Source organism: Neomonachus schauinslandi, chromosome X (assembly GCF_002201575.2).
Source record: "Neomonachus schauinslandi chromosome X, ASM220157v2, whole genome shotgun sequence".
NCBI lineage: Eukaryota > Metazoa > Chordata > Mammalia > Carnivora > Phocidae > Neomonachus > Neomonachus schauinslandi.
In genome coordinates, this window is record NC_058419.1 from 71,830,896 (window position 1) to 71,852,582 (window position 21,687).

At 50.2% G+C, this 21,687-nt stretch overlaps 1 protein-coding gene across 2 annotated transcripts; it reads left to right on the forward strand.

Annotated features, from left to right (window-relative positions):
* The first annotated feature begins 7,485 nt into the window (after positions 1-7,485).
* On the forward strand, positions 7,486-12,177 carry PJA1 (praja ring finger ubiquitin ligase 1). Of its 2 annotated transcripts, none has more exons than XM_021680123.1 (2): positions 7,486-7,605; positions 9,885-12,177. In XM_021680123.1, the coding sequence occupies exon 2, from the start codon at positions 9,952-9,954 to the stop codon at positions 11,704-11,706; it is 1,755 nt and encodes a 584-aa protein (XP_021535798.1). In that variant the 5' UTR covers positions 7,486-7,605; positions 9,885-9,951; the 3' UTR covers positions 11,707-12,177. The 2 variants fall into 2 exon arrangements, with proteins under 2 accessions (XP_021535798.1, XP_021535806.1); XM_021680131.1 differs by lacking the exon at positions 7,486-7,605 and having other exon boundaries at positions 9,631-10,079; positions 10,644-12,177.
* The last annotated feature ends 9,510 nt before the right edge of the window (positions 12,178-21,687 follow it).

Consider the following 21,687-nt stretch of genomic DNA (forward strand, 5'->3'; position numbering starts at 1 on the left):
GGAAGCAGGCAGGGGCGGGGGGCGGGGAGGGGGCTAGCAGAGCGGCTCAGGTGGGAGATGACAGTGAACTGGATTAAGGTGGTGACAGTGGGAACTGAGAGGGGCAGGGGCTGACTGGGGAGGTCGTGAACCGAGCACTAGAAGTGAATATGAAACTCAGTTGCTTCTGGTAATTCTCAAAGCTTCTGGCCGTTTGAGATGGCTTCCCGCGCAAGGAGGTGGCGAGGGAGCACGTTGCGTGTGCACGAGAAGGACCGTTAGGGAGGGTGTCACGCCGTCTCCAGCATCCCCTCCCGCCACCAGCCACCATGAAGGCTGCCTGGCCTGTTTTCTAAAGAGCTTCCCCAGGCAGCAGGGGAGAGAGGAGAAGGCGGGGGGCGGCCACCCACACCACTCAGCAGAGGTGAGCTGAGGAGCATCCAGTCCTCTCGTCCCGTGGCCCCCAGCCACTACAGGCTGCCAGGTGCCCTGTTTGGGATGAAAGCTTTTAAAAAACCCATGTGTATGGATGGTCATGCATTCATTTTTGTTCATTTCACTAATACTCACTGAGCCTGGAGCACGCAATGCACCATGGACCCTGATCTCAAGAAGCTCGGGAGCTGGCGGGGGAGAAGATGCGTAATCAGGCAATTAGGAACCAGTGTGAGCGGGAGGTAAGCACTGGTTGCTATGGGAACACGAGGAGAGGCCACAGCTGCTGTTCTCTCCGAAGAGTGGTGGCAGGCGAAACAGGAGGCCCGAAGCAGGCAGACCTGCTTGCCAGGCCCAGGTCCACACGGCCCGGGCGCCTCGTCCCACACAGAATCTTCTGGCACAACGAAACCTATCACCTCTCTGCCCCTTCACTGCCTCCCCTAAGAAATGAGAAAGGGGCACATGATACAAAGGCCAAATGAGACCCTGCATGTTTGTGCATGGCCCCTAGCAGATCGAGGCTACGTGGTCGGTGCTAGGAATTTTTTTTGAAACATATCTGTTGGTTGAACGTTTCCCAGGCTACCGGCCACCAGAGGTAGAGCTGTGAACAAGATGGACAAGGCCCCTGCCCTCACAGAGGTTATTGTAATTTGAGAGGAGAGACTGATTAAAAAAAAAAAATCACGGCACAAGTAATTACTCTTGTGATGAGGATCATGATGATGCTACCAGAGTGGTTCAGAGTAGGAGTACGCGAGGGGGCCGGGAAGAAAGACTTCCTGGACGAGGTGACATTTCGGCGAAGACCAGGAGGAATTAGTCAGCAAGGAGGTGGGGACGCTGCATTCCAAGTACGGTAGAGCAAGGGAGGTGGTGCAGAAGCAACAGGGAGTCTGGTATGTTCCAGGCAAGGAGAGGTCAGTGGAAACCGGGGTGGGAAGGCACAAAAGAGGTGGGAATGGGGGATGTGGGAAAGATGGGTGGGGCGCCAATGAATCCGAGCCTCTGGGCTGTGGTGAGTTCACACTGGATCCTAGGATGACCCCCAAGTGCCAATGTTACTCTGACTCCCACAGCTGATCAACTTACTTGGCAGTACCTGAGGTGGGGCCAAGATCAAGGGGCTTGACTCAGAGCTAACTTGTAGAAGTTTCTGGAGTACAAAAGCTGCCAGAGGCCCTGGAAGATGTTTAGGCCCAAACTCTTATTTGGCAGGTGGGAACACAGGAGGCCCAGAGGCCCAAGAAAGACTTGTCCAGGGTCCCCTGACAAGCAGAGCTGTCAGATCTGGAACCAGAACCCAGTCTGAGAGGCCACCCAGGGCTTCAGGCCTCGGCAGAAGTCGGAAGGTGGGGTGGTTTTGGTTTTGGTTTTTGTTTTTTTGGAGATGCCATTGTCTCTCCCTCTCAGGGTAACCGGCAGGGTTTCCAGTTCTTTCTTGCCTTCTTGCACTTCCCCTAGTGTTCTTCTTTTCAAAAAGGTACATTTTCCATAACCTCAGCTCCTCATTTGCTTATCCTCCACCCTTCTATTGTGAGTGGGGTAGCCAGGGGCAGGGCCTGGATCCCAGGCTGGGCCCAAAGGAGCTACTCCTGTGCCAGTGACTGATGTATCTCCCAGGCTTACACCCTGGCTTCTGCCCTCGCCACTCCCCCCAGTCATGTTCCATGAGCAAAGCTCTCCCTGATGACATGATCACACCACTTCCCTGCTTTCAGCCGCCGTCTAATACCATCTCTCCATTGCCGAGATGAGAAGAGTGAGGCCCAGGGAGGGGAGGGGGGACCTGCCCAGGGTCCGGCCCCACCCATCTGTGCACTATGTTCTGGCCTTGTGACTCTGCCTATCTCCACCCCCTGCCCTGCCCTACCATCTCCCAGTATCATCAACTGGCTCCCTTCTCTCTCTGTTGATGGAAGCACAGACCTACCAAGGGTTGAAGGGAAACCCTGTGGAGAGAGGGTGGCCCAGTGCTGCCTGAGCAGAGGCTGCAGGGGGAAGGATGAGGGGAGCCTGTTCTCTGCCTCTCTGGCTTAGCTGGTGTCACTTACCAGCTAGCCCTCTACTCACCCTTGCAGCTTGGGGCCAGGGGTTCAGCCATGGATAAAGTAAGCCGCTCTACGTCTCCACCAGGAAATGCCCCACTTGGTAGGCCTCCCTTCTAGTCAGGAACGGAGGCCACCGCACTCTTCCTGCCTCAGGCCTGGAAGCAGCCAGCTTTGGAGTTGATGCTCCTGGCCTCAAATTCCGGGCTCTGTCACCTCTAGCTGAGTAGCCGTGGACAAATCCCTTACAATCTCGGAGCCTTGGCTTCCCCAGTGGAACATAAGCATTGATACCTTACCAGCTAGCTATAAAGATTCAGTGAGCGAGTGTATGTAAAGGACCTGGCAGATGATAGGGGCTTGACAAGTGTCAGTCTCCTCCCCACGCTCTGGGCTTGCCCCTCTGGCCCCACTCCCAGCAATCTCTACCTGATTTCTGCCAGAGATCCTTGGGGAGAGGCTGGGACCAGATCTTGGCAAGAGCTTCTTGGCTCTGGGGAGAAGAGAAGGGAGCTGTGTCCCACAGTAGACAGTCCTAATCCCTGAAACTCAGCGGGAGGCACGCAATGTGAAGTTAAGCCAGGGGAAAGGATGAAGGGCAGGAGAGATTGGAGGGATGGAGGAGGAGGCAGGTGGCTTTGGAGCCTGTGGGAAGTCAGGACAGCAGGGAGAGGGCCAGACAGCATGGGGGCCCATCCTGCTGGTCCAGGCAGTGCCAGACGGTTAGGAGAGACAAAGGAGGGGGCCTCTGGGCTGCAGACTGCTTGAACCTCCCTGGATGGCAGCTACTCTTAGGTTCTCCTGGGGCCCAGCATCTCTGTCTCATTGGGACCCATCCAGGCTCTAGCATGAGACTCAGCCCAGCCCCATCCAGCTTCAGACATCTGGCCCCCCACCCCACATCCCTGCTCTGTCCCCACTACCTTGAGCCAGGCTCAGAGTTTGTTGCCCTCATTGTCTGTCTCCACAGCCAAACCCCTGCTGCCCATTCCGATCAGGGTTTCCTTTGGATCCATTATTACCTACCACCCAGACGTCCCCAAACATCTCTGACTTAGACTTTACAGTTATTCTTCACAAGGCATTCCCCTCTGTCTCCAAAGTCATCAGCATTCATTGTTACAAAGAGGACTTAAATTTTAAGGCTCAGGATGCATGTGGCTGAAATGTATCCACTTGCTTCCCTGCCCCCTCCTGCAACCAGGAGCATGGCCAGAAAGATGCCAAGCAGGGGTCAGTGAAGTCTGGGGCCAGGAGTGGCCCTCCGTCTCCAACTCTGGTGATGACTGAGTCCGTGGCCTGGATCAGAGCTGACTGTGTAGCCGGGATTAAGGCTGAGTTTGTGACCAGGTTCAGGGCTCAGTCTTACCAGGGTTCATAAGTTTCTTTCGGTCGCAAGCAACAGAGTTCAACTCTGGCTAACTTGGGCAGAAGATAAGACCATATTTCAAAGATTCTGGGCTGGTTTTCGGAATTGATTGATTTGAACATGACTCAGCTCCAATCTTCCCAGTGTCTGTGTGTCTCCTTTTGAGTTTCAAATCCGTAGGAGAGGAGTCTAGTTGGCCCAGCATGGGTCAGCAGTCGGTGCTCTAGGATCAGTCAAGCTAGCCATGGTGCAGGGCCACACATTGCCCATGGAAATGGGAAGGGCCCCAGTCTCGGGGAAAAAAGCAATCTGGCTTCATCTACTACATCATTCAACCCGGCAATCCTACTTCCGGGACATTATTCCATGGAAATGAAAACCCTGGCACCTAAGGACCTATAAATACAAAGACATGTAAGACAGCATTGCTCACCGTGTTAAAAACAACAACAACAACAACAACCACCCTGAGAATCATAATCATCTATCAGTAGGCTGATGGCTGAATAGATTATGGCAAATCCACAACATGAATACTAGGCAGCCACTGAAGATTAGTAATTCAAGCCCTACCAGTTGATTTCGGGGGGTATTATTTAGTAAGAACAGCAAGAAGTGCAAAAATCTATAGCTGATCCCATTTTAATAAAAAAGGACAGGCAAAACCCCATGCACACAACACACATATACACATACGCACATAAGTATATGTCTATCTGTATACGATTATTCACGTATAAAGAAAAACATGAAGTAATGAATACTAGGTTACTGAAGTAGGTTATGGGGAGCAGTGATACAGATAGAAGAGGGAGACAAGTACACAGAAGAAAAGGCTGTAATTTTTTTTAATGCACATAGGATTTCATTTGAGTATATCTAACATTCTATATATCATATATATATATGAAATTAGCAGCACATATTTTCCCCAGGTTTTCATTTGTGCTTTACTTTACTTAGAATTGTTTATCTATCTCTATATTTTTGCCTGCCAGAAGATTTTGTTTTTATGTAACTGAGCCTTTTTCTTTTGTTTGCTCCTGTATGTTTTGTCAAACTTACAGAGGTCTTGTCTCCTTCAGGATTTTAAAAAACTTTCCCCCGTGGTTTGTTTTAAGTACTTTTATAAATTCATATTGACATTTAAAGAAAACACCAATTAGGAGAAGCTATTTGCAACTGTACAAATATAACCAACATCTGGTCTCTGGGATATAGAAAGAATTCCTAGAAATAAATAAATTGGTACAACCACTTTGGAAAATGGATTGGCAATATCTGCTGAAGTTGAGATGCTCCTATCCATGTCCTGGCCCAGTGAGCCCCACTTCCTGGAGTTTCTGCCCTCGTGTAATCCCCTCCCCATGAATGTGAGCTAGACCTACTAATTCATTTTTAATAAGTAAAATATGGTAAAAGTGTTAGGATGTCACTCCTGAGATCCGCCTTGAAGAAACATTAAAAGAAATTCTTCAGGAAGAAAAAAAATGATATAGGTCAGCAACTTGTATCTACATTTAAAAACAATGGAGGATTTGAGAAAGAATAAATGGAAGTATAAATAAGATAAAAGTTTGCATTTTTCTTCTTCTTAACTGATCTCACAAATAACAGTGTGTTCAAAAAAATAATAGCAGCAATGTAATGGATGATAATGGCTTATGGATAAGCAAAATGAATGAAAACAATGTTATAAGGGACACGAGGGAGGAATTGGGAATACTCTGTTACAAGGTTCCTACACTACCCATGAAGTAGTGTTGTGTCACTTGAAAATGGGCTTGGATTACTTGCAAATGTACATTGCAAACTCAAGGGCAACCACTAAAAAACGTAAAAATAAGCAATATAATTGAAATTATAAAAGAGAGGAGAATGGATTAAAAAAAAGACCCAAGTATATGTTGTTTACAAGAAATCCATTTTAAATATAAAGACACAGAGAGATTAAAAGTAAATGGATAGAGGAAGGTATACATTAATAAAAAGAAGGCTGGAGTAACTATGTTAATTCCAAACAAAGCAGATTCCAGAACAAATTATCAGGGATAAATCCGGGCATTACATAATGATAAAGGGTATCAGTTCAGATCTGAGAATCTGAAGAAAATAAATTTGCTCAATCTGTATGACAGGTACATGCAAACGTGCATTTTATGCTCTACTTTTCTGTATATTTGAAATACTTTAAATTTTTTGATAAAAATGCATCCTTTCTTGAGTACAAATATATAGAGAGAGATTAGGTTTACTAACTGCATTGCTCAGTCTGTCTATATCCTTACTTATTTTGTAATCTGTTTGGTTCATTTATACCATAACAAGTGTGGTTAAGTTTCCCACTATAATTGAAAACTTTCTGATCTCTCTTCATATTTCTAACATATTAGCCTCATATACTTTGAAATCACATTGTTTGGCATAGGAAGTTTACTGACTGCATCTTCTCTGTGAATGAAACAACCTGTTTTGTTCTCGTTAATATTTTTCACTTTGAGTTCTTGATTTTTCTGATATTAACATTGCTACATGTCTCTTCCCTCCTTTCTTCTTTTTAAAATTCCTTCCTTCCCCTCCCTCCCTCCCTCCCTCCTTCCTTCCTTCCCTCCTTCCAGTATTTAACTGGCATATATTTTCCATTTCTATATCTGCTTTAAGTGAAACTCATACAAACAGCATATAACCAGATTTCAAAAAAACAAAATACTTAAAAGGAGAGTCTGCTTTTTTCTAGGTGTGAATCCACACTACATACTGATATATTTGGATTTATTCCTGCCCTTTTTAAAAATATCCTTTCTTGCTGCCTCGTGCCCCACTTCCGCCCTTTTTGATAGATTGAATTTTTCTCTTTGTTCTACATATTATTTCTTTATACATACATTCCACATATTATTTCTTTACACATACATCCTATTTCTACTATGTTGTGACCCCTAATATTTCTTGTTCTTCTATTATGCATTTTATTTCCAAGAACAAAACTTTGCTATTGTCGTGAACATGGGGAGTCTTTACATTCGATGTAAATATTAAAGATACATTGTAAAGTGCAATTGAAAAAAAAAAGAGTTCGGAGTTAGTAAAATTACACAAATCCAAAAGGTATAGCTATAGTATTTTTTAAACTGCAGTACGATTACCAGATCGTGAACAGGTATTGCGCTTCATGACTGATCATTTCTTTTGGATAGAGAAGCTTGATTTTGTAATTAACAGCAACAAATTCTACTGTAAACAGTTCAATTGCTTCAATTACGAGGTTAAAAAAAATTACAACCCTAGATATATAGTTTCACATCTTCCATACTTCTGGTACAAACCATAACACATAACATAGGGTATGATATATTATTATAATTACTTTAGCATTGGAATTAATCAGAAAGAATGTGTAGATTTCATCTTTAAAAAAAACACCAGAACAGGAGGGAGTATGGCTAAATGTTTAACATTGTTAACGCTGGCGGTTGGTTACATTTTTTGCTGTCCTTTTCAGTATCCTTGACGATTTCATCATTTAAAATGAAATAATGCTTTGGGGCCCACCCTGATTTGTCGAGAACAGCTGCCGCCCCCGCCACATCAAGGGGGCGGGCCCCAGCGACGCCACAATCACTTCCTCCGCCGCAGTCGCCGCCCGCCCTGTTGCTGTCTGCCGGGGGAGGAGCTGGAGACCAGGAGCCGCGGCTCGGGCGCTCGGTCTGGCGGTCGGAGGTCCGAGAGCTCTGCACCTCGCGAAAGCAAGCGTGCGGGTGTCAGGACTGGGTGAGTGAAAGGCTGTTTCTTTCCTCGCTTCATCCAGACGGGGCGGTGGGACAGGTGGCCGGGCATGGGGGCGAGGATTCGGGGTCCTCTAGCGAACAGATTTGCAGGCTCGCTCCTCGGGAAGGGGTGGGGCGGGCGCACGACCTGACTGCAGAGGGAGGCCTGTGTCCCCCGACCTGTCTGGGGGCTCCGTCCTCCGTCCCCCAGCCCCTTCCGCGTGGCGCGGCCCCCACTCGAACGGCTTTAACCGCTGTTTGAGAAGGGGAGTGGTGGTCGGGGCCCTCTCCTCCTTCCTCCCTTCTTGGTCCCTTGGCAGAGCACTCCACGGCCTTTCTTCCCCCATTTTGCAGTTGTTTTGCTGAATGGTAAATTGTTAAGATTTTTAGGTAAATATATTATAGTTCCCAGGAAAATAATTGTTGTCGGGAAAACACAAATTATTCCCAGGGAGAAACTAGGCCCTCACACGCCTTTTCTTTCTTTTTTCCCCCTTCCCTGGCCAGTGGTTTGGATTTGCGGTTTGAGCCGATAACGTTTCCCGCCCCCCACCCCCGTCCCTCATTATGACATTGCGGCCTCCTCCCCCTCCCCATGTCTCGCTTGTGTGGGCAGGGACCTACACATACACGCATGCACACATGGCACGCGCGCGTGCATGCACACGCACGCGGGCGTACATACATACACACATGCAGCCCCCTCCCTGCACCCCCCGCATACTCAAGGTTCTGGCACATCCCCTTCCCCTTGCACACATGGACACACACATACACACCCTCTTGCACACTGTCACACCCTCCAGTGCCTTTCCCTGCTTCTCACTGCCTGCCACATACACACCTCCAGAAGCAGCCCCCTCCTTCTGCCTCTGTATGCTCTGGTGAGTGCATACACACACGCGCGCGCGCACGCACACACACACTCACACACCCCTTCTGGGGCTGCCTTAGCCCCTGCCTGCCACATACGCACATAAGGATATCCTTTGATTGCTGGCCCCTTTTTCGTATGCCACATACATACGTCTACACCCCCACACTCTCATTCACCCAGCCCTCACAGATGCTCCCAGCCCTGCTCCCTGTCTGCTACGTATGTGCACAGACAGCCCTCCTCTGCTGCTCCCTGCGGTGCACACACTCACACAAATCCTTCTCCAGGGACACCAAGCCCCCTCCCTGGTAGCCAGCTTCATGAATACACATATTTCTCTGATTGCTGACCCCTGTTCCGCCCACTGGCCACCCGCGCACCCCTCTCCTGTGCTGTCCCTCTCGTGGATGCACTGGCTCACGCTGACACGTCTCCATTGTTGCTTCCCATTTTGCCGAACACACGCGCGCAGACCATAGGCCACCCCTGCCCGGTGCCACCAGACCCTTCCTTGTCTGCCACAGACACGGTACACAGGCGTCCGTCCACAGAGTTGCAGCCGCTGCACATACAACCACGCATGCACATTGTCTTTCTGTCATGCTTACACACACCCCTCTCCTCTGAAGCCAGCCCCACCCGCACCTGTCATTTTCCTACCCACATCCAGAATGGGTCTCATTCTGCCTGACACTAACGCCTCTTCCTGACACACCTGTTCCCTCCCCCTACAAACACAGGCATCTCTCCGCGGCAGGATGGCTGCCCCCCTTCACCTGCCCCTCTCCTCCTGACAGACACGTAGGCACTCATGAACACGTGGGGATCTATATTTTCCATCCTATTCCAATTTGCATTTCTCCTGTCTGTCTGCAGGGCTCAGAAAAGACGCAGACACCCCATAAAATAACCGCAACAGTCTCTCCGCTTCCATGTTGGCATAATTCCACAGTGCTTCACCCACCTTCCCAGCGTCCAGTCACCCCACCACCACCTTCTGTCAGATTCTCCCCTAAGTCTGGCTCTCCTATCCGCCCAGTTTTGTAATCATTTTGCCAACATTAAAAATGTGTTCCAGGTCTACACCTGACAGTCACTGGAATGCTACTTCAGGCCTTAGAAGAAAGTGAAACTAATTGTAAAGGCCCCTTATTCTTTCTGTTACCTGCCTGCTGAAGTGGAAATAGATCTCCCTGCTCTTTTATTACGAACTGATTTGACGTTCCCATCTCCAAAGCTTTGTGCAGGGAGCAGGAACCTTTCCACTCGAGCCCCAGCTTGTATTGGAAACCCTCCTAAGTCAGAGCCATGGGTCAGGAATCTAGCAAGCCTGTATGGCCCAAGCCAGCAGGAGGGTATCAGTCCAATACAGGCAGGAGGTATGGAAGAAGGCATGCTTATGTCAGTTTCAGGCCATCCACGAGCCAGCAGGAAAGGATTTCCGGCCAGAGAAAGACGACATCCGAAGTCCCAATGCACAGATCAGCCCCCAGTCAAACCACCAAGAGGAGCCGGTCGCCATTTTCCATCCCTCGTCGTAGTTGGGAAGACAGTGAGAGCCCTGGAGCCGGCCTGAATGTTGATAATGAGGACTACTCCAGGTACCCACCAAGAGAGTACAGGGCCTCGGGTGGCAGAAGAGGAATGGCTTACGGACATGTTGACTCTTTTGGGGCAGATGATAGCGAGGAGGAGGGGGCTGGGCCTGTTGAGCGAGCGCCAGTGAGAGGGAAAACTGGCAAGTTTAAAGATGATAAGCCGTATGACCCAGAGAAAGGGGCCAGGTCTTTGGCTGGGGTGCCCCCGCAGTTCTCTAGCTTTAAGCGTGATGTGAGAGAGGAGCTTGACAAGTTAGACCCGGCCCCTGCAGCAAGACGCTCTGCTAGCAGAGCCGAGTTCCTGCAGCAGAATAGCATGGCCTCTCAGACATCTGCTGAAGGCAAGGTGGCTACCGCTGGCGACAGCCTGGAGAGGCAGAGACGGGGCCAGAATATACCTGCCCGTCCCAGCAGGGCTCCTGTGAGTATTTGTGGTGGTGGGGAAAACACCCCAAAGAGTGCAGAGGAGCCGGTGGTGAGGCCCAAAATCAGAAATGTGGCAAGCCCCAACTGCGTGAAACCAAAAATATTTTTTGATACTGATGATGATGATGATATGCCACATAGTACTTCCAGGTGGAGGGATACTACCAGCACTGCGGAAGGCCGCTCGGATGGCCTAGCAAGAAGAGCCAGAGGCGAGAGTTCAAGTGGCTACTCGGAGCCGAAGTACCCTGAAGACAAGCGGGAGGCCAGGAAGGACCAAGTGAAGCCGGAGAAGGTGCCAAGACGCCGACGGACCATGGCCGACCCTGACTTCTGGACGTACAGCGACGACTACTACAAATACTGTGATGAAGACTCGGACAGCGACAAAGAGTGGGCCGCTGCTCTGCGTCGCAAGTACCGCGCTCGAGAGCAAAACCTGTCGTCCAGTGGGGAAAGCTGGGAGACCCTGCCGGGGAAAGAAGAGCACGAACCCGAGCAAGTGAGAGTGAGTGGCGGAGCGGGCGCCAGCCCCAGCGCGGGGGCCAGTGGGGGCGGCGGCGGCGGCGGCGGCGGCGGCGGCGGCGAACTTGAAGAAATCCAAGGAGCATCTCTTCGGGAAGAGGAGCAGGCATCCCCGAGAGAAGGCGAAGTTCCTTGGCTCCAGTACAATGAAAACGAGAGTAGCAGCGAGGGGGATAATGAATCGGGCCAGGAGTTTCCGCAGCCCGGGGTGTTCATGCTGGATGGAAACAACAACCTTGAAGACGACTCCAGTGTGAGCGAAGACCTCGAAGTGGATTGGAGCCTCTTTGACGGGTTCGCAGACGGCTTGGGGGTGGCCGAAGCCATCTCCTACGTGGATCCTCAGTTTCTCACCTACATGGCGCTTGAAGAACGCCTGGCCCAAGCGATGGAAACCGCCCTGGCGCACCTGGAGTCTCTCGCCGTGGATGTGGAGGTGGCCAACCCGCCGGCGAGCAAGGAGAGCATCGACACTCTCCCCGAAATCCTGGTCACCGAAGATCACAGCGCAGTGGGGCAGGAAATGTGTTGCCCCATCTGTTGTAGTGAATATGTGAAGGGGGAGGTGGCAACCGAGTTGCCTTGCCACCACTATTTCCACAAGCCGTGCGTGTCCATCTGGCTTCAGAAGTCAGGCACTTGCCCCGTGTGCCGCTGCATGTTCCCTCCCCCACTCTAAGTCCACGGCTCTTTGCTCCTGGTCAGATGATTTTCCCCATCTGAAACCCACAATACTGCAGGAGCCCTCTCAAAATTAACAATTGAAAGAAACCAGTGATTAACCTACACCTGTTGATTCCTTGTGATTACTTCCAATGTGAAAACGGTTGTGTGCGATTGCATTAAAAATCACATTGTCTCTCTTAGAGGTTAGAAAAAAGGAAGACTAAACTTTCTAAGCGCTACTTGAGATTGCAGTAAAAACATACAGTTTCTAACCTGAAAGTTGAAATAAGTTGCATTTGTTTTCTTCGGTAGACTATGTTGCTGTTAACTGTAACGTCAAGTTTATCTGTTAACTATGTCCGGAAGGCATCATCATTTCTGTTGCATGTTATGGGTTAATGTTCCTGTAATTGCAGTGCCGTAAAAGCTTATTAAAGTTCTTCTTTTGGTTTTACATGGTATAGTGGAATTGTTTGGTTTTGTCTAAAATGGTGGTACTAAGTGACTTTATAATTGATCCCTTGCACCTGCGTCCGAAATAGGGTTTTTGTGGGTTGTTTGTTTTGTTTTGTTTTGTTTTGTTTTCCTGGTGTTCCCAACAGTAGAAAAACTTGAGTGTCACTGGAAATGCTGACTCCAACAACAGCAAAAAATTAAGGGTGACGATTTCTAAAAGTAGGAATAAAGTGTATGACTATCAAACTACTCTAGGGGCAAAGGTCACATAGAGAAGTACCCCGTCAGTCTGTGGGAAGGAAAGAGACAATGCAAAAACATGGTGAAAATAAAGAACAACGGTAGAAACAAATCCAAAATGAGTATGGGGGGTGGGGAGGAGTTAAAAATCCCCTTTCAGGAAATAGAAACTCTCAGAGCCAGGCGCCAGGCTGGTTCAGTTGGTAGAGCTTGTGACTCTTGATCTCGGGGGGTGTGAGTTCGAACCCCATGTCGGGTGTGAATAAATAAAATCTTAGAAAAGAAAAACTCTTGAGAGGAAATGGGCAAACCCCCCCCCCCCGATAACAAACAAATCTTCCTGCTGACTGTATACCTTGACACAGTGACACGAAAGGATTAGGATAGAAAAATATATACCAGACAAGTGCTGTGACAAATATCGATACCCACTTACACAGAGTGAACAGGTTTTAACATTTGGCCATATTGGCTTCCAATCTGTCTGTCTCTCTCCAATAAATAGAATCTTTCAGGCACAAGTGAAGTTCCTCACCTGTCATATTTACTTTCCTTCTTCCACAGAGGTAAGCACTACCCAGGAAATGGTGTGTTTACTTCTCGTCTGTGTTCTTAGACATACGTGTGTGTATGTATATGTATATGTGTACATATATATGTATATGTGTGTATATATCCATAGCCAATATAGAATGTTTATGTTTTCTAAGTGGACATAATTGATAGAATCGATGTATGTATGTATCGTTTTGCAACTTGATTTTTTCACTGAGCATTGCTTTTGAGATTTAACCATTTTGATACATATAGCTCTAGTTCATGCACTTTAACTGCTGTATAATAGACGTTCAGTTGTATGAATCATCACAATTGATCCATCCCCTTATTGGTGGGCATGTAGGTTCTTCCCAGTGTTTTGCAGCAATGAATATACTTAAAAGATGTCTCTCTGTGCCCATGTGTGAGTTTCTCTAGGGGTAAGTACGCGGAGATGAGGTTCCTGGGTCTTTAGGCTTGGAGGGGAAATTTTGGGGTCCTTTGGGCTTATTAAGCATCTTCCTTCTAACCAGATATTGCCAAACTGCTTTCCCAAGCGATTGTGCTAATCCATGCTCCTACCGGCAGTTTATGGGAGCTGTTTTTAGCTCCAACAGCCTGGATGTGGTTAATGTTCAACCTCACGGGTGATCAGTGACATATAAACTAAAAGAATGGTGAAACATACTGTGTCCATCAGAAAGCGTAGTTTTTCTTCATGATAGTATCTAATTTGGGCTAGGAAAAAAACAAGAAACAAGTGATAACAGCCTTGTTGGGGAACAGTTTGGGGAGTAGCTAACCTTTGAAGATGCAAAATGGCGCATGTCTTTCAGCCCAACTTAGTTCCTTGGTGGTGTGGAGCTAATACTGTACAGCAGTTAAGAACTGTATGTGCTGATACGGAAAGATCTCCCAAGGCACACTGTATATCATAATGCACCAAAGTGTCTGGAAGGCTGCATACCTAACTGATGGCAGTGGCCACCTCTGGGGAGGGACAGGGCATTGGGGGAACAAAGAGCAAGGCAAGGGGGCTTTAGAGTTTTTCACCTGCAATCATTAATTTGCTTGATTGTCGTACAGTGGCACTGAATTTCATGAATATTAACAAAATAAGTAAAATCAAAACAATTCCCAATGTAAAAAAAAAAAAAGAGAGTGAGAGATAATGCTGATTCGGTCACTGCAAGTCCAGAAACATGGGTGGAAGCCACGGCAGTCCTTTGTTTCTTTGTCCCCCGCAGCCATTGTGTGTGCCCCCCTTGGCCTTCAGCCAGCACCTCAGCTGTCCCGGGGAGTCAGAAGTCCGTGACCTTAGAGGGCTCTCGATGGCTGGGCTTGTGGTGGTTGGCCTCATGTTACCCTTGGCTGTGCCCCGACTGGTACCACGCCAGGGGGTATGGTAGGGGCACCCTTGGGGCCTGGTTATCTTCCTCCTTGCTCCCTTGCAGAGTGGCGGCCCTGATTTCCCTTAGAGACACAATTAGTAAATCCACGGAAGGGGTGGGGGTGGGGGACTCCTCTCTGGCGCCTGCAGCCCCCTGCTGGTCTTGGAGAAGCCTGTTGCCACAGGGGCTCCTGCTGGAGGCGTAGTGCTCCTGAGGAGGGCCAACCACAAGGCCCGAGACCTGGGCCCCAGGCTCCGAGTCACCCAGGCTCAGGCAACCGGGACCTCAGTTAAGCACGTCAGACACTTGTGCCCAATACCTTAGGTCTGGAGGGGGAGGAAGTCAGAGGAGTTGGGAGCCACGAAGCATTTCCTCCCGCGCCACCGTGGTGGTGGCGGTGGTGGCGGCGGTGGCGGCGGTGGGGGACCGTGCTGCCAACGCTAGAGGCCCAAAGCTCTTGTGTGGGATGTGACTGTGTCCTTGGACGCCCAGTTCCCCTTTTCCCGCCAGTTTCTGGTTCTCTGGCCTCCCCAACTCTCTCCCGAGCTCCCCCATGGCTTTCCAAGAAAACCGTCCTGCTTAAATTAACTAGGGTTGGTTTCTGTTGTTTCTAACCAAGAATCCCAAATGGCACACTTGCCAACCTCATAACCCACTTTTGTGCCTGTTTTTTAGTCACATGAAATACCCGGAATGGCAAAGGGTCAGGCAATTTCTGTTGACAACACAGTGGACCCGTTACTGGCACCTGGAGCCCTGGTTCTAGAACAGCAGGCTTCGGGCCCCTACACAGGAAGCAGTCCTTTTGGACAGTGGGTCATTTGGCATGTTCAGGAAAGGTGCCTCCCACCACACTAGACTCCTTGGTTTCTGGACTTGTTTCCTGGCTGTGGGATAAAGAGCCCCACATTGTGGCCACTGATTTGGAGTATAAACCACTGTGTCTTGTAAGACAGCACCCAGATTCCCGAGGTGGTCCCCCTAGCTAACGCTACAGCTGAACTGTCATGGGGCCTTTCCCGGCTCGAAGGCACTACCCTCTCTTAGCCCTCTGTTCTAGCTACATCCTTCCACATCTGTGCCTGCACCTCTGACCTGAAATGCCCTTTCCAGCCCTTTCCAGTCAGTTCTACCCATCCTTTAAAAAGTCCTGTTCGCGTGCCAGCTCCTGAGAATGGTACTTTCTGACACACCTAGCTCCTTCGCTCTCTGGGTCCTATCTCTGTGAGGCCTTGAGGTCAGGAGCTCTCATTCCAGAGTCATCCCCATAGGCCTGGTGCTCAGTGCTTGCCTCAGAAGTATTCAGCAACGCTTGTGGACAGGACAGATGAGCTCCTCTCCCAAGGTGGGCGTGAGGCAGGGGTTGTGTTCGGACGACCCGGGAGAAACTATGGGGTCCTGGCCCAACCAGGCGGTTCAGAACCAGCCTCAGCCCCACTCCCACCCCCAGCTTCTGCCACCCTGCCCCCCCACCCCCCCACCTCCTCTTACCACCCTCCATCCCATTTTCTGTTTGTCCTGCTGAGTTCCCCAGTGTTTCGGAGACTGTTCTCAGGCCCAGGGCCTGTAGCTAAAAAGCGGTGCTCCTCTTGAAGATGGAGAAATATGAGGCAACAACCAGCCTCAAGACACCTTTCTGTGGCCTGGGCTGAATCTCTGCCAAACCCGGAGCTGAGAGGGTGTTTGTCCGTGAGCACTGGCCTGGAGCAAGCTTTCAGCCTGACTTGGCATTCTCATCTGCACAATGGGACTTTGCCACCAGGCAGGTCGCTGCAGGCTTCGGCTGACCCCTGCATGCCTCTCGCCCTACTCCCTTCCTCCAGACTGTACTATCCTAGAACATCAGCGAGGCTTCCTAATCCCTTACGTGGGGATATGATTTCCCCCCAGACCCCTTCACATTCAGGGGGATGTCACTGGATCCTCCCATCAACCCTGGAAGGTGAACTGTAAGGACACTGAGGTTCGGAAAGGTGGTGAGCATTCTGAAGAGACGGAGGATGTCTGCTTGGCCGGGGAGGGCAGCAGCCGTCCCGGCCCCAGTGTGGTGAGGAGCGGGTAGGGGTGCGGTCCTCAGCGTCAAGGTCCAAGCTGGCTCCGGCTGGACTCCGCTCAGGTGCTCTGGTCACAGGCAGCACAGCCTGCCAGCTTCCCGGCAGCGTACTACAGGCCCAGGGGGCATCCGGACGAGAGGGCACCAGGCATCTGGATGGGAAGAGGAGAAACAAGACGCGCGATTGTAGAGGGGTTCTGCCATAGGAGCTGGGGAGCGGGAGAAGGTAACGGCTTATAGTGGGAGGAATGTGGCTAAAGCAGGGCCTGGGAGGCCTGGGAGGCCTAATATGCATTGGAAATGCATGAAGACAAATCTCCAGGGAACCCAGGGGAACGGAGCCCAAGGCACTGCTCGGCCCAGACCATACTTGCATTCAGCGAACACGGTCCTGCCCATTCTGCACTCGGAGCTGAGGGTTCAGAGCTGCCTGGGTTAGTTCAACAGATATTTATTGACCCTCCGCCTGTGGCGTGTTGGACGGGAACCTGCAAGGATGAATAAGGCTTACTTAGTCCTTCCCTCAAAGAGCTCATAGTCTAGGGTGGGAAACAGACTTGTAAAGAGAGGATGGCAACCTTCGGTGGAAAGTGCTACATGGAAGTAAACACGGGGTGACGTGTAAGCGAAGAGCCTGGCTGGCTGCACTGGGAAGGGAGGCTTGTCGGAGGCATCCCAGATGGGGCCACTCTGAAGGCATGAATAGGCATTAGCAGGTGAAGAAAGGGAGGCAGGGAGGTTAGGATGGGCCCTCTGAAACATTATCAGTGAGAGTGTCAATTGGCGCGTTTGAAGGGCCCTTCAGTGAAATGTATTAGCATTTAAAATCCGCACACCCTCTGACCCAGCAATTCCACTAGCAGAATTTCTCCTACATGAGCAAAAGCACAAGGTTGTTTGTACAAGGATATTTATTGTTGCATTGTTCGTAGTAGCAAGAGACTGGAAAGCATTTCCATGTCCATCACTAGCGGCCCGCTTAAATTAATCATGGCTCAGTCATCAGATGCGTCACTAGATAGCCTTTACCCAGATGAGGCCGATTCACAGCTATTGCCATGTAAGAATATCCAAAAGCCGAGGAGTTATAAGAGGGAGGCATAGAACAGTGAGGACAGGGGCGCCCGGGGGGCTCAGTCGGTTAAGGGTCTGCCTTCGGCTCAGGTCGTGATTCCCGGGGTCCTGGGACTGAGCCCTGCATCAGGCGCCCTGCTCATCGTTGGGGAGCCTGCTTCTCCCTCTGCCCCTCCCCACATGTGTGCTCTCCCTCCCTCTCTCTCTGTCTCTCTCAAGCAAATAAATAAAATCTTAAAAAAAAAACTAAAAAGAACATGAGGACAGTTACCATGTATGTTTCACAAGAGAAACACGCACATCTGTGCTTACCTGTACACAGAATGTCTCTGGAAAGATAAACAAGAAACAGGAGTTGAGGTCAGGGCTGAGAAGGAGCCTCACTTTGTACCGTGTGCCCTTTTGTCCCTTTAGAGTTTGTGTGAATTAGATGGGTTGTTGTGTTTTTTTGTTTTTTTTACCGTGTGTATACGTGATCAATAGAGAGAGAGGGAGAGAGAGACACAGGGAGAGACCTCAGCAGGAGGACAGAGACCTCAGGCAAAGGGAACTGAGTGAACAAATGCACAAGGTATGAAATAGTACGGCGTGTGTGCATGCCCCCTGGGGACGAGCAATGTTGGCCCAAGTGGGCCCTACCAGGAGCAGAGGAACCGCAGTTCAGCTTGCCTCTTGAGGACAGGGTGTCGGGGCTGCCCCCAGAGTAAGTCCACTATCATCTCCAAGATCTCCAGGTTGTGTACAAACAATGCAACAATAAATATCCTTGTACATAACAGATGATCAGGAAATCTACCATCACTGTAGCTGACGGTGGTTCTCTCAGTGGTGGGATGATAGGTAATTTTAACGTTCTTTATGTTTTGAGGGCATTTCTCGAATTTTCTTCAATAAGCAGGTGATCTGGGAGAAAAGGTAAAAACAAAATCGGAATGTCACTGGAACACTGATTCAAGCCTCTCAAGGCGAGCTCTTCCTGAGGGAAGCCAGGCAGGCCCTTGTCAGCAGCAGAAGGGGCTAACAGAAAGACCGGGGTGTTTGGAGTCAGACCTTCATCTGAAACGGTTTTCATGCTAATTAACTGTGAGTGGTGAGCAAGGCACATACTCCCTCCGCCTCGGTTTGCTTATTTCTAAAATGGGACAAAAGAACGCCTATCTCATGGGGTGCTTGGAATGAGCAAATGAAAAAACAGATGGACAAAACACGCTCTAAAAGCCTAAGGTGATGGTCGTTGGTTGTTACCATTTCTACTGGCTTTTTTTTCCCGGGACTGGAACAGCAGGAGCCCAGGACCTCCCAAAGAAGAAAAACCACTACTCCCTGGGTGGAAAGAATCACCACCACCACCACCACCACACACACACACACACCCCGTTCACACACACACACACACACACACACACACACACACCCACACACACACACACACACACACACCCCGTTCTCTCTTCAGCGATTTAGCAAGGCTGACTCCGGTTGCCTGGGCCCCGGTCTGCAGAAAAATACTTAGCAGGAGTCCAACATTCCCTTTGGAAGTGGAGTGCGGCAAGATAGGGGAGGAGGAGGAAGCAAAATGTTTGCTATTTTTTTCTGTGCAATTGACTCTGCGGGCCGAGGCCCTTTGCTCACTGCTGTCTGTGTGCACAGATGGTGGCGGAGCCCCTCCTGGTGAAGGGCTTGGCTTCCTGTTGAGCATGCCCACCCCATTCAGGCCCGCTGAGGAATGTGGGCTGGTCCCGGCTGGATGGGCTCAGTGTCTGCCCTGGCCCCTCCCTGAGCCCCGGCCTGACCCCTCCTCAGGCCTAGATGAAGGAGCTTCTGTGTCTTGGGGCCCCGCCTGATTAGATATGGCTGCCACATTGACTCCTCCCTTGCAGGCTGGGCACAGGAGAAAGAAAAGCACGAGGCTTGCCCAGAGTCCTCCCAGCTCCGAGAGTGGCTGGCCTCAGAGTTCATCTGGGTCTGTGGGAGTAGAAAGTTGCTGTTAGTCTCTTTGTTCTAAGTGGACGAGTCCCGGAGTGCTGGCTAGGTTCAGGCCAGCGAGGGGGTGGGGGGCTTCCCTGGGCCCAGTCCCCAGGGTTGTCAAGGGAAAGCCTGGAATATATATATACACACACAAATCTGGTGGACTCCAAATCGTGGTCCAGTGGCAATTCTGCAGAGGTGGACCTTGTTTGTCGCTCACAGGTGGGTAGCCTGAGGTAGCAGGTGGTGAGGCCCATGATCACCAGAGCAGAGTATAAGGGGTTCTTTGCCCTTTCCCGGTTTTTTCTCTTCTCTGCTTCCAAAGAGCTGCTTGACTACTTCTCAGCTCTGAGCCTTGAGTGAGTCACATCACCTCTCTGAACCTCACTCTCTTCATCAGTAACACGGGCACGATAACCTTATGGGGCCGCTGTGAGGGGGACATGAAGACATAGCGTGGTGGCATGACGTAGGAGACACTCTAGAAGTGGCCTTTCCTTCCTGTATTTATTAAGCACTTCCTTTTGTGGAGTGCTGGGCAATCCAGAAGTGACCGAGATGGTCTCCGCCCCCAAGCAGTCTCAGGGGTTCCAGTCCCCTTGTCCTTTAGCCCAGCTTAACCTCAGGCCCTGCTTCTGACCAGGGGATTCCGGCCTGTCCCTGAGACCCCGGCACTGCTCAGGTCAGACGTCTGAGGCCCAGGCTTCCTCTTGCTGCCCCAGGCTCTGTAGCCTCAGCCTAGCCCACAGCCTAAAGACAGTCCTCCCCGGGCAGCCTGCCAGCCTGCTACCAAACACTTCCAGAAGCATATCGTGCAATTTTCACAACAGCTCTACAACGAAGGTGTTCTGATCACTAGTCTCCAAGATACCTGCTTTCAAGTCCCAGTGCTATCTTTCACATGCGTTGCAACCTTGGGCAAATGCCTTCACCTCTCTGTGCCTCAGTTTTCTCATCTGCCAGTTGGGAGTTAAAGAAGAGTCGCTCCCTTTTGAGGAGGGCATTTAGGGTGCTGAAACGCTGCCTGATGCATATGAAGCTCTCAATTCTTGTTAACTGCTATCCTCAGGCAACCGAGGCTCAGAAGGGGAAATGACCTGCTCAAGGTTACACGGCTGAGAAAGTGGCAGAGCTGGGGCCGTTACCCTAGCCTTCCTGACAGTAACAACTGCCACACTGTGCTCCCTACCCTCTGGATTTCTAGATTCTGTGCCTGGATTTCCTCTGACAGGCCGCTGCCAGCTCATCAGGACTGTGTTGGATTTTCCATGCTGACTTCCTGACAGGGCCATTGCAAGGGCCTGCTGCCATATTCTTGCAATCTGACCCACTGCCCCCACCCCCCCAGGCAGGCCTCCTTCTGGGTTCCTATATAATTTGGTCTATCGTTGGGCCCTGCCTCACTCCATACTTGAAGGAATAAAACTCACAAGGCCAATATAGAATATCATGCTTGCACCTTAAAATATTGACGAATTCAGTCCTTAGAGGTAGGTGCTCTGCCCACCCCCATCTTCCGTGTGGGGAAACTGAGGCACAGAGTGGTTAAATGATCTGCCCAAGGCCACACAGCTCTAAGTGATAAAGCCAGAATTCAAATCCAGGCAGGCTAGCTATGGAGTCGCTGCTCTTAACCATTACCCCCCGGAAGGAAGAGTTTTAGAAGCTGGGTGGGCCAGTCAGCCCTCTCCCACCGCAGTGAGCCCGGCCACATCTGACACAAAACCTCACGGGAGTGCAAGCCAGGTCGGATTTGTTCACAGCTGACTCCTCAATGGCTAGCACATTCCCTGGCACATGGTAGGTGCTGAATACATCACTGTTGAATAAGTGAATGAATGAATGAATCAATGAATGAAACCAAAATAGGGTGGGGCCATGAGGAGGGAGGAAAGGGACAGATTGGAGAGATAAAAGGGAGAACTGAGCAGATTTGGACACTGATCCAATTGGGGGCGTGAGGAAGTCTTGGATGACTCCCAAGATTTTGGCTTTTGGGTGACTCGATGATGAGGTCATTTACTGAGATAGGAGCTCTATAGGAGGGACAGAATGCAGGGGTGGAGAGAGCAGCACTGATAAATTCGGTTTAGGATGTGGAGTTTGGGGAGCTTTTGAGACATACAAAGGGATGTCCAGCAGGCTGTTGGATACAGGCTTGGAGCTTAGAAGAGGCATTTGGGTCTCGGGCCCTGCCCCCTCCAATCACACTTGAAACCGCTGGCCCACTGGCCTTTACTCTTCCTACTGGGAAGGAAAGGAAGGAATCTTTGAT

Bases quoted from the DNA above. Each gene is read 5' to 3' on its own strand.
- PJA1 (XM_021680123.1), top strand. From the start codon at position 9,952: ATGCACAGATCAGCCCCCAGTCAAACCACCAAGAGGAGCCGGTCGCCA.